The sequence below is a fragment of the Anomaloglossus baeobatrachus genome, chromosome 5 (assembly GCF_048569485.1).
Source record: "Anomaloglossus baeobatrachus isolate aAnoBae1 chromosome 5, aAnoBae1.hap1, whole genome shotgun sequence".
In the NCBI taxonomy this organism is placed as follows: domain Eukaryota; kingdom Metazoa; phylum Chordata; class Amphibia; order Anura; family Aromobatidae; genus Anomaloglossus; species Anomaloglossus baeobatrachus.
The window spans coordinates 324,504,701-324,517,013 of NC_134357.1; the positions used below are offsets into that span (position 1 = coordinate 324,504,701).

At 44.5% G+C, this 12,313-nt stretch overlaps 1 protein-coding gene across 3 annotated transcripts in view; it reads right to left on the reverse strand.

Annotated features, from left to right (window-relative positions):
- LOC142311399 (protein-glutamine gamma-glutamyltransferase E-like) overlaps positions 1-12,313 on the reverse strand; it is a 70,102-nt gene that overhangs the window by 5,279 nt on the left and 52,510 nt on the right. For all 3 annotated transcript variants that reach the window (XM_075349785.1, XM_075349784.1, XM_075349786.1), the window contains 5 exons: positions 9,513-9,616; positions 8,576-8,818; positions 6,463-6,777; positions 1,050-1,207; positions 436-569 (listed from right to left, as the gene is read on the reverse strand). In XM_075349785.1, the coding sequence (XP_075205900.1) occupies positions 436-569; positions 1,050-1,207; positions 6,463-6,777; positions 8,576-8,818; positions 9,513-9,616 (954 nt within the window). The remainder of the gene's footprint in view (positions 1-435; positions 570-1,049; positions 1,208-6,462; positions 6,778-8,575; positions 8,819-9,512; positions 9,617-12,313) is intronic.

Genomic DNA, 12,313 nt, shown 5'->3' on the forward strand with positions numbered 1-12,313 from the left:
AACTGCGTAAAAAGACCTGGAACTGCAGCAGCTGACTAAGCCTCTTATTGCAATCGCCCCGCGCTTCAGTGCCAACGGCCACGACTACAACCTCCAGCATCCTTCCTGGGGCCTGCTCCACCTGTGGGGAGCAGAACCATCCTTGCTGCGACACCACCAGCCCCGGAGGACATCACCCGCAGCAGCGGCTCATCCCTGGCCACGTACCACAGGTGGCGTCACGAGACCAACTACTATTCCCACCATCCATTTTATTGTACACCTTGGGGCCACAAAACCGGACAAGGGCCACCTGTGACATCCCAGACCTGACATCACCAACCAGGCAACAAGTACGTTTAACCCCTTGCCCCGTGGGTGCTACATAAATGCATTAAGTTTTTCTCCATGTAGCATGGTACGCAGTGTGCAATTATTTTTATATTAAATACTTACTCAATTATGATCTTATCTTTTACGAGCCCACTCCCCTCAACAATCAGAACACAGTTATGGACTTCTTCTGCAGTGGGATTGGTGAAGGCGATCTCTACACTTAGAGGTTTATTTAGGTGAGCTTGATCTAGGATCTGTAATGCAGAACACAAAATATCAAACATCATAGGGTATGTTCATATTACTTTTCAAAAGACAAATCAAATCCTAATTTGAGATTAAAGTTGATATCAAACAAAAATTATGACTATCAATTGAAATACTTTAATATATTAGCATCAAAGTCCCTAGAAAGTGTGTATTACAGTACCTCAAACTAATATCTGCTTATGGCCAGCTGCTAAAGCTCTTAAAGAAGAAAAATTGCAAAGAAAATGTAATCATCAAAAGAAATGATTGCCCAGGACCATAAAGAAGCCTTCTAGACTGGTTGTTTAGAATAGCTTCCTAAAGGAGAAAAGAATACAATGTGATGAAAATATGACTATTTGCTTATTTTGAGACCCCATCTATTGAGTAGCACTGGTTCTAGCAAAGGAAAAACAGGGATTGTCCGACTCTAAACTATACAAAATTAATGTTTCCTATGATTGGAAGCTTTTTGATTAGAATACCTTCATCATAATGGTTGGATCCTTCAGTAAAATCACAGTCTCCACCAGGAGTTTTCTTCCTTTCTCGTCTTCACACATTGACACAGCTTTAATCATTTTGTCTGGAGTGATGACATTTCCATACTCTGCATAAGGGACATTGTATGGTATGCTTGTCTCTGAAAGTACAGAATAAAATAAAATTAAAAAAATTAGCAGTTAAGCGTTGTTAAAATTCTATGCATTAGAGGATCAAACTGGGGGAGGAGAAGCGCAATAGGGTCTTACCGAGATAACAAGGAACTAGGAACTCACCTAGAGTAGTTGTGCAAGTCACAACTCCTATCAGCGATATATAAAAGGCGAACAGCTGCAGCCCCGAGCAGAGTGGAGTCAATTCAGAAGGAACCGGGTATCTTGCCGTGCTACCACCACACCGGGATATGAAATTATGCCATGTCTATTATATCTGCACAGGTCAACGCGTTTCGGAGGTCGCAGCCTCCTTCCTTAGGACAACAGGCAAGAACATATTTATGTTCTTACCTGATCTGAGGAGGTTGCAGCCTCAGAAACATGTTGACCTGTGCATAAATAATAGACAGAATAATTTCTTATATCCCAGTGTGATGGTAGCTTGGCAAGATACCCGGTTCCTCCTTCTGAATTAAAATTCAATGCAAGTGTGACACCCTGGAATAGCCAGGTAGTCACAGACTCCCGCGTTATACCTGTCCCCCAAAAAGGTGTCATCAGCCAACCATTAAAACCTAGTCACCTCCCTCAGTGCTTGATGAGCACACCAGGGGGTGGAGCCAGGTGGTTGGCCACGCCCACCGAAGAGTTCAGAGGGCCTGAGGCAGGAAAACACAGTTGACAGGAGTGAAGGAGAGTGGAAGCAGGCCTGGGTAGCAGGTCTGTAGCAGTCTGACAGGTGCCAGGGTCTGAGTCCTGGTACCTTGGCTAGAAGGCAAACGGTGGCCTTAGCCTGCAGAAGCCGGGAAGATGGCTCGGTGGAACCGTGGTGGACCAGGACAGGGTAGTGGACCAGGACAGGGTAGTGGCCCGCCGGTACCGACCCGGGGAACCGACTCGAAAACCGGAGCACACGGGGTATTCAGACCCTGAAACGAGGTCCAGAATCCACTAGACTGCGTTAATTAACCGATTGCGGTCTGGACTATAGGTCCTTTCCCACCCAAGTCCCGACTGAAGACAACAGCCCACCGTGGGGGATAGAAAGCCACCGTACAGGCAGAGAGATCCCACGGACTAGCGTCTTTGGGCAAAAGGGCTCTCCCGACATTCACAAAGCCGGGGAGTGGACTCCCGTCGCTGAAGCGCAGGCAGCCCAAATACACATGGTGCAGGAGAAAGACCAAGACCACCGAACCGGGTGGGGAACCAGACGCAGCCGGCTGCGGGCACCGACCACCATCAACTTTGTTTACCAGAGACTTGTATCAATAACAGTGAGTACAACAGTGCCATCTGGCCACGCACCGCCCTGCGCCACCCAGCTACCCCGACGGGTCCCGGGGCCACCATCCCTGCCCACAGAGGGGTTAACAACTTGCTGCATAAACCTCTCCCACGGGTGCCCCGTAACTGCAGCGGTGGTGTCTACTTTCACCACATCCAGTGGGTGGCGTCACAAACTCAAGCGCGGCTCCGGCCATGCACCTACCTAACCCCCACCAAAAGCGCCAGCATCCCCTTTCAGAGCGAAGTGACCCCGGGTCTGGAGACGCTCGAGCCACCCACCAACGAGCCGGATCCGAGCGGCTCGGCTGCAGCCGAGCGCAGGGCGGTACACGTGTATGAAGGAAACCCTCAATAGGGATGAGTGAGGATTACCATGCTCGGGCATTTGGTACTCCTAACGTGCAGATAGGTACTCAAATTGCAATGGAAGTCAATGAGGGACAAGTTTTTTTTTTTCCAGGAAATGTTTCTGAAGAAAAAAAAAAAAAAAAAACTAGAGTCCCCTTTGACTTCTATTATATTCAGAGATATAATACACCAAATGAACACATTTTAAAGGGAAAAAATTATATAATATTATATTATTATTATTATTATTATTATTATTATTATTAATAATAATAATAATAATAATAATAATAATAAATAAATAAATTAAGTGGATCTACTTTTCAATTTGTACAAGGTGTCGATTCACCACCGTTCCTGGCCACCGCCATTAACTTGAGAATGGCAGCAGCTATAGGCATAGAAGTGGTGTCTAGGTATAGTAAAGTAGCCATGCGCTACTCAATGAAACCACCTATAGCGCCACCTGGTGGAAAACAAAGGAGTTAGCATTTTTATTTTGAAAACGGAACGCGAGAGAGGAAAAAAGTGAATTACAAAGTTGTAGGGCATCATCAATTCACTACGAAACGACACCTTGCACAAATGCAATGATTAGAACGTGTAAAACTCGTAAGGCTGCGGACATTAAGCGATACCTCATGGAGACCTTCCTACAAGTCATTGGGTATGGTGGCTGCGTGGAGTGGACTCCACGCTCACCTGATCTGACCCCATTGGACTTTTCTATGAGGCTACATCAAACAGCTGGTTTATGTGACCCCCCCCCCCCTCCACAAACACTGCAGGACCTACGACTTATCAGAGATACTAGGGCAAAGGTGCCACCTACCATATTGAACAACGTGCAGCAAGATACAGTATGCTGTCCAGAGTCCAGATTTGGATTGCAGCTGACGGTGGCCACTTTGAGCATCAAAGTTAAATGAGTGCCATATGCGTGACCAGCATTCAATTTTTTTTTTCCATGGATTTCATATCATAGCATTTCTATATGCAAGGTGTCGATTTGTATTGAATTGATAATGCCCTGCAACTTTGTAATTCACTTTTTTCTCTTTGCGTTTTCGAGATAAAAGATGCCAACTCCTTTGTTTCCCACCAGATGGCGCTATAGGTGGTTTCATTGCGTAGCACATGGCTACTTTACTATACCTAGACACCACTTCTATGCCTATAGCTGCCGCCGTTATCAAGTTAATGGTGGTGGACAGGATATGGGTGGACACACTGTATATTTGGTGTTCTATTCTGCCAGTCTCAATACAGGTCTTTTGGATTGTTCACTGCCTGCTGTCACAAACTGGTGGCAGTGGTGGGATCATAGGAGACAGACTGGAGAACCGCAGCCCACAACAAAGTATTACAGAAGTTGTGTAATAATGAGCAAATGGTTGAGGTTTTGTAAAGAATTGGCCTTCAAGATGGCACTGGAGAGGGATTCCCAGAGCAATGCGAGTGACAGGCTTCAGATCTACCATAGCCATTTGCTTATCACTTGAAATGCTGATTTCTTCATAATGGAGAGATGGATTGGCTATATAAAGGCATTGCTGTACTTTCCTTTAAAAACCCTATGTATATACTGAAAAGTTAAAAGGGTCAACTTGTTGAACATTTGACTTTCAGGTACCATATCTCAAATGTGTGACTACCTTCATTTTATAGACCATCTTGGCCATCAAACAGATTTTACTTCCAACTCTTTAGCATATGATCAGTTATGTAGATTTTTGTCATGTCACTGCATTGTTCCTGTTTTTCTCCTAAAGATCTAAAACTTTAAATATTTAATTTGTTAGTATTTTGTAAATTCAACTTTTGCTTTCAACACTGCCTGAATCCATGCTCTCGATAGGGTTCAAGCATTTATCAACCAAAATCTGATCTTGGGTCTCTTCTACACAGTCCTAATTTTGGTGCGTACTGGTCGACTTACTTTCTGTATGTATATAGCTTTTTTTTCCCCAACTCTACCCACAAGTGTTCGATTGGTTTGAGGTCTGGACTATGGGGCTAATCCAGCACCTCTACTTTTTTATTGAACCATTTCTTTGCCAATCTCAAAGTATGCTTCAGGTGATTTTCCCGCTGGAAAACCATGTCCTTTTCATACCCATAGTACTCGAGTGTACGAAGTAACTAGTCTTTTAGAAAACTCACATTGCTCACCTTTGGGGAAACAATTGATCCCAGTCAAGTATGCTATCCTTTGGCTGTGAAGCAGCCCTGTATCAGTCTACCTCCACTGAACTTGACAGTTCCTTCAATTTCTCGATTAGCCCCTTTTCTCCTTTGTTTCTTCCAGAAACATTTGTACCCATCAGAGCCTAGTTTATTGACTACTTAGATTGCTCCAAATCACCTGTTTCCAATCTTGTACTGTTCATTTTTCGTACTAATTGCAAATGCGAGCCGATGCTTCTTGCAGTTGTATTAAAGTTAAAGTTTCTTCAGCTTTTTCAGGCCGCCATTCCAGACTTTTATAACGTGTGTCACATGGTGCTTGCATGGACTTGAAAACTTACTATAACGATGCATACGATCCATCTTTACAGTAGTGAGACCTTGTGATGAGCCGACTTGTTGACTCAAATATTTTCCCTGGACATCCACCTTTTGAATGGGCGGAGGGACTTATTTCATATTCCTCTGTCATGTCAATCACATGTTGCAGTTTGGCAAAATTAACGACCTGGATGATGCACTTCCTCTTTTTTGGGGAAATCTTCATGACTGCTCCTTGATTTAAGCCAGTGACGCTTTGCTTGGGAATCTCCCTAATAGCTCAGTGTGTTAGGTTATGCTAGAACAGGTTGTAATTTGTAGTATTCAAAAAAGAAGAAAAAAAAAAATCCACCACCAGGAGCAAAAACAGTGCATTCAGGTGATAAGAATTTGCATAACTAATCATATGCTAAATAGTTGCAAGTCTAATTTATGAATGAGATACCCAAGATGATTGTCTAGAACATGAAGGTAGGATACCACAGGCGTGCACTCTGTCCAATAGGTGAGGTGCAGGTAGATGGGATGTGCGAACTCCACATTAAATGTAAAGAATTTCACCGCACTCAGACTGAAGATGCAAAATTGTGGTTTATTGTATAAACATCTGCTGGACATTACAAGGTGCAAGGGATTTGCGACAGCAAGGGAAGTTTTGACCCTCACGGGCCTTGTTCACAACGTCGCTTAATGGTGGAGGGGTAGAGGGCGCTGCCGCACCTGTCTGGCTGGTCAGGACGCAGTGAGGGTTGTCCCTTGCTTTTGCAAATCCTTTACCCCTTCTGTCCAGCAGCTTTGTATAATAAACCACAATTTTGCATCTTCAATGTGTGGTTATACTCTTTACATATAAAATGATGGTAGTGTCTTGCTCAAAACTGTAGTGGATGAAGATATGGAGCCTGAAAGTCAAATGGTCAAAACATTGTTACCCTTTTGCTCAGTGTAAAATAGTTTGGGATGTTGGCATTAGGTTTCCCATAAAATTACTTCTGATCACTAAAATTTTTAAAGTTCATTGAGATTCATAGTTCCAATATAATGGTTTTTGTTCAGTTTGTTTGTAAATAACCTTACATATAGATAAACCTACCTTCATTTGGCCCCAGTTTCACAGACTGAGCGTTGGTTAGGAGGTCACTGACTGTGGCATTGGTATATACAATAGCAGATGCAGTCAAGTTTACTTGAAGACTCATTTCATTAGTACTTGTGTTTTTTAGATTCAGGCTGAATGTGACATCTTGGCCAATCTCTATGTCACTACTGCTTGTAAAATTGCCACTAAAATTGAGCGTCGGTGCTGCTTCTGTGCTACTTGCTGCAAATGGAATTGTGCCTCTTCTAAGACCACTACCTGACAATTTACTTTGAGCCTTCTTAAAGCTTTCTCTTTCTTTGGAAGTGCCTGAAAATACACAGAAATTTGACAGGTATGGTATATCGTAAGGTAACATTTAGTAAGCAAACTGCATGATCCCAGGCTAAAATCAACTACAAAAGTCAAATGTCTGGACAAACAAAATAAATTGTTAGATTTGTGTACATACCAGGCACTACGGCCAATATGGCTGCCATAGTTTTAGCGGCTGTATTACAAAGCAGTTTTACCATGTATGACTTCTTGGAATCCATCCGAGTTAACCATATTGATTACCAGCTTTCCCACCAAGATAATACCAGTATAAGTATTTATTACTTTGGCACCTTCAAGACCATTAAGTTTTTTTGTTTTTTTTTTGACAGTTTACACTTCCTATTCACCTCCCAATCAAGACCCTCATTTGTTAACCAGAGTGGGAGGGGGTGGGGGAAGGGAGAACGGGGGTGGGGGTGAAAAAAGGGAAAGTGGGAACGAGGGAGTCTTGCTTTAGAGGACAATACATGCATGCATCATACAGACGCATTGATATTTCAGAAGGAATTAATTTCCCCTATGGTGTTTGTGGTGTCCCTGAGGCTTCAGTCGCCACAGAGTTACTGTACCTCAGCCAGAGGTGTGGTATTCCATCCTGGGTACGGAGGAGGTCATTCACCGGTATGCACACTAAACACAACCACCACTTCTATTAGCAGCTCTCCACCGGGTCAGGGTTAGGGCTTTGTTCCATTAATGCGATGTATAACCTCCACTAATGATGGTTCCGCCCTTTCCCCAATCCGACAAGTCCTGGGGGTGGAGTCTAGTGAGTTGAGGATACTGAAGTGTCAGTGAGGGAGTTTGAAGAAGTGGAGGAGTGAAGACCTGTGGCCTGGAGCTGGTGCAGCTCAGCCCGGGCGCATGACAGAAGGGGTCCTAGAGACCACAGGAAGTGCGCCATACTCCCGTGCCCTCGTTTCACATACAGCAATGGAGTGGCAGGACTTGGCCGCAAATCGGGGACTGGTCCCTAGGCTAGAGGAGAAAAACCAATGTGCTCAGCTAGTAAAACCAGAGGCTGAGGACCATTTAGTACCAAAGCCAACTCCGTACGTGAATCTGCTGGAAGGTGAACACATAGGGCCACGGGATAAAGCTTGAAGCCACCCCTACAGGTTCTGCGGACACTGGCTCAGGGCACTCTGGCGTAGGACAGGCAGGAGAGAACTAAGCGCAGGAAGATTACCAGGGAAGGCACATACAAAAGGTGCACTGACTTGTCTTCCGAACTACCCGGGATCGGCTGGAGCCCATCACAGTAAAACCCCAGCACTCCAAAGGCAGCCACTGATTTATTGTGGCTTGGAACCTGCTGCAGTGAGTAAAAACCTTGAGACTGCATCCCTGTGTTGCTCAGTTATTCACCTGCACTGCCATCACCTACTACTACCCCCATCTGCCCTGGGGCCTAGCTCTGCCTGTGGGGCTGCTGGTGACACAGCTGAGATGGTGCAGCTTTCCAGAGATCCCCATCCCGCAGCACCTCACTTGCTGCATACCACTGGTGGCGTCACGAATAAACTGTCATCATTCCCTTCATATTTAAACGACACCGCCGGGGTTACGGAGCCGGGCCTCACCACCGCAGCATCTCAAACAGAACAGCAGCCTGGTAACGAGTCTCCCCAGGCCCCGGTGCGGACGTGTCAATTATCCATAGAGATTTGTTGGAAAGTTACTAGTTAAAACAGGAATGCAGATATTCAGCTGTAATAAACCTAAAAAGTAAATGGCCACATTTAAAAACTCCCTTTTGTGGTTTATGTAAAAAGAAATAAGTCTTTACCTTCAGCATATTTGTAATTGTTGGTGATATCAACACGCTCATCCGAATTAATAGCCTTCGTGCTAGTAAATTTTCCTACTGTGCGTGTGTTTGATTTAATTTTTTTCTTGGTCCCATCAGAGGAGAGCACCCAATCTATGACATCAGCATTCATTTCCGCATATACAAAAGGTGCATCGTATGGCAGGTCCACGTCGCCCTCTTTAATAGCATTCACAGAGCAGGGTCCAAGACGATATAACCCTATTACGGAAATGAGACCGAAGGTTCAATTATCACTTGTTAAAAGGCGGTAGTAAGACGAATATGACGGCTGAACTAAGACTAAATTATTCCCAACTAAAAGGCATCTCAAAGGGCTAATAAGGGCGTTGAAAAATAGTGACTTGCCTTACGGTGAATGATATCCTTGTGCCATCTTTCGTGACCTCCCGATACAAAGAGTGGTGTATGGTCATAAATAACCAGGCCATATAATGCATAACTATAAATGCCAAACAGTATGTTGCCTAAGGAACAAAGTCATAAGACTGAACGTTGACATTTAGTATATTGCTTAGTTATCTAATGTGGCCAAGTAACTTCCAATGAAATTGACCTCCGTATAGGTCTCATGTGAATGCTCTGTATGCCACTGCAGAATAGGTTTGTGCTATGCAAACTGAGGGGGGGTAGTTGTCTTAAAGAATGCCATATAGTCTGCAACATACTGCAAAACTTACCTATACAGTGCTGCATAATGTAAAACCATCATTCAGCGCTCAAATAATGATAGACTGCAGTGGGCACCTAACCGCTCCATATATAACAGTGCCACATATAAATATTACTGCTAGACTTACAGAAGGCCTGGTCTCAATGGTTGTGTACTACAACACCCTCAATAGCAAATGTGGTTAATGTGCCCTGTGTAATTAAGCAACATACATTATTGTACCTTCACTTGGTTCCTGTGGAGTGGCGTCCAAAACCTGCCATCCATCATAAGGGGGTCCTATGTCAAATCTGGCAAAGCAAGCTTCTACCCACACATGAAAATTCCTATCAAGGAAACAGTTTTCAGGGATATATAAAGTCATTGACTGCCATACAAACTGAAATATCAGCTTTTTGCCTACATGGAAAGTCCTTCAATTTTCATATACCATGCAGGCTAAAAGACAGGACAACATTTCAGCCATTATATTACTTGTAGCTATAGGCCCAAATTCATCATTGCCTTTGTACCTTGATTTTTGTACAGTTGTGTGCACATTTTGAAATCATTTAATATGTGCACACTTTTTTGTTTTTCTTCTGCTTTGTAGGGGGAGTTAAGCAACTCCAGATGTTTTTGCCCAATTTAGCAATTGAGACTTAAAATGTTACCGGATTTGGCACAACTTCACTCCTGTCCCACTTGGTACATTAATGAGTATGCCACAAAACTATAGCCTTAGCCCCCTGTTGAAGTCAGACATGGTGAAACATGTTGGGGAGGCTATCAGTTAGCTTTTACTAGGCAGGATAGGGCAATAATCACTGATAATACTGTAGGACAGTTGTCCACTTATTCATAGTGTCCGATCCGCGGCCGGATACGTGATTTAGTATATGCTAGGTTGCTTTACCTGCTATTTATTTTAGATTGATCTGTGTTAATTGCTTAGGAATAAAAGTAAAGTTTTGATCTTTAGTTAGGGTGCCTCTAGTTGCCCTTTAGGCAAATTGTGTTTGCCACAAAACTTGGCACAAGTTATGACTTTCGGCCAAATTACAACAACTTTTTGACACCAAAAGTCTAAAACATTAAGGGAGAAAAAAATAAAAGATTTGATTTTGCACTAAATTAATAGTGTGCCAATTTGATGAATTTGGTTCCCAAAACTACCATCTAATACCACAAGACAAAAAAAAAAACAAATGATTATTCGATGTTAGTCACTATGTTGTCTACTATATGGACAATATTTAGACTAATAGGTTATAATGAAATTTTAAGGCAGTCTGTGCAGAATTATTAATCTTTATAATCTACTTTACCTTATTTTGCCTCCTTTTCTGCCAAACTCCATGCTGAAAAGGCTGTTTCAACTGCCTTGTCCATGCACTAAAGGGCCATTTACATGCTGCGACATCGCTAACTATATATTGTCGGGGGTCACGGTGACATCGCAGCGTGTGACACCTAGGAGCGCCCTTAAACGATCGCAAAAGAGTTAAAAAATCGGTCTGTAACACGTCGTTCATTTACCAAAAATCGTTGTCTGGTCAGTAGCAAGGTTGTTCGTCGTTCCTGCGGGAGCACACATCGCAATGTGTGACACCGCAGGAACGACGAACATCTCCTTACCTGCGTCCACCGGCAATGAGGAAGGAAAGAGGTGGGCGGCAAGTTCCGGCCGCTCATCTCCGCCCCTCCGCTTCTATTGGCCGGTTTCTTAGTGACGCCACAGTGATATTGCTATGACGCCGAACGCACCTCCCCCTTAAAGGAGGGATTGTTCGGCGGTCACAGCAACGTCGCTGACAAGGTATGTGCGTGTGACGCTGCCGTAGCGATAATGTTCGCTACGGCAGCGATCACCAAATGTCGCACGGACGGGGGCGGGTGCTAATGCGCGTGCTATCGCTAGCGATGTCGCAGCGTGTAAAGCACCCTCTAGTGTCGCTGTTTTGAACTGCAGGTATTGCAAATATTTGTACACTGGTGTCAGCTTCCCTGCTCCCCTCCCCCATGTTCAGACAATGAAAATTTGTAAATAGTGTCTGCATATGAGAAAGGGGAGCAGAGCAGCTGACAACCCTGTGGGTATTTGCTAGACTTAAGGCCCCGTCACACTAAGCAACATCGCTAGCAACAATCGCTGCTAACGAACAACTTTTGTGACGTTGCTAGCGATGTTGCTGTGTGTGACATCCAGCAACAACCTGGCCCCTGCTGTGAGGTCGTTGGTTGTTGCTGAATGTCCTGGGCCATTTTTTAGTTGTTGCTGTCCCGCTGTGAAGCACAGATCGCTGTGTGTGACAGCGAGACAGCAACAACTAAATGTGCAGGCAGCAGGAGCCGGCTTCTGCGGAGGCTGGTAACCACAGTAAACATCGGGTAACCAAGAAGCCCTGTCCTTGGTTACCCGATATTTACCTTTGTTACCAGCCTCCGCCGCTCTCACTGTCAGTGCCGGCTCCTGCTCTGTGCACATGTAGCTGCAGCACACATCAGGTAATTAACCCGATGTGTGCTGTAACTAGGAGAGCAAGGAGCCAGCGCTCAGTGTGCGCTGCTCCCTGTTCTCTGCACGTGTAGCTGCGTGCGCTGGTAACAAAGGTAAATATCGGGTTGGTTACCCGATATTTACCTTAGTTACCAAGCGCAGCATCTTCCACGCGGCGCTGGGGGCTGGTCACTGGTTGCTGGTGAGCTCACCAGCAACTCGTGTAGCCACGCTCCAGCGATCCCTGCCAGGTCAGGTTGCTGGTGGGATCGCTGGAGCGTCGCAGTGTGACATCTCACCAGCAACCTCCTAGCAACTTACCAGCGATCCCTATCGTTGTTGGGATCGCTGGTAAGTTGCTTAGTGTGACTGGACCTTTATATGCAGTTCAAAACAGCCTCTCGAAAAGGGAATTAACAAGTGAAAAAATGGCCCTTTCAGCGTGAAGGTGGGTAGGAAGAAAAAGTAATGGAGTAGATTACAAAGATTCATAACTTTGCAGAAACTGAATATAAAAAGCTAAACTACTATATTGACAACTATA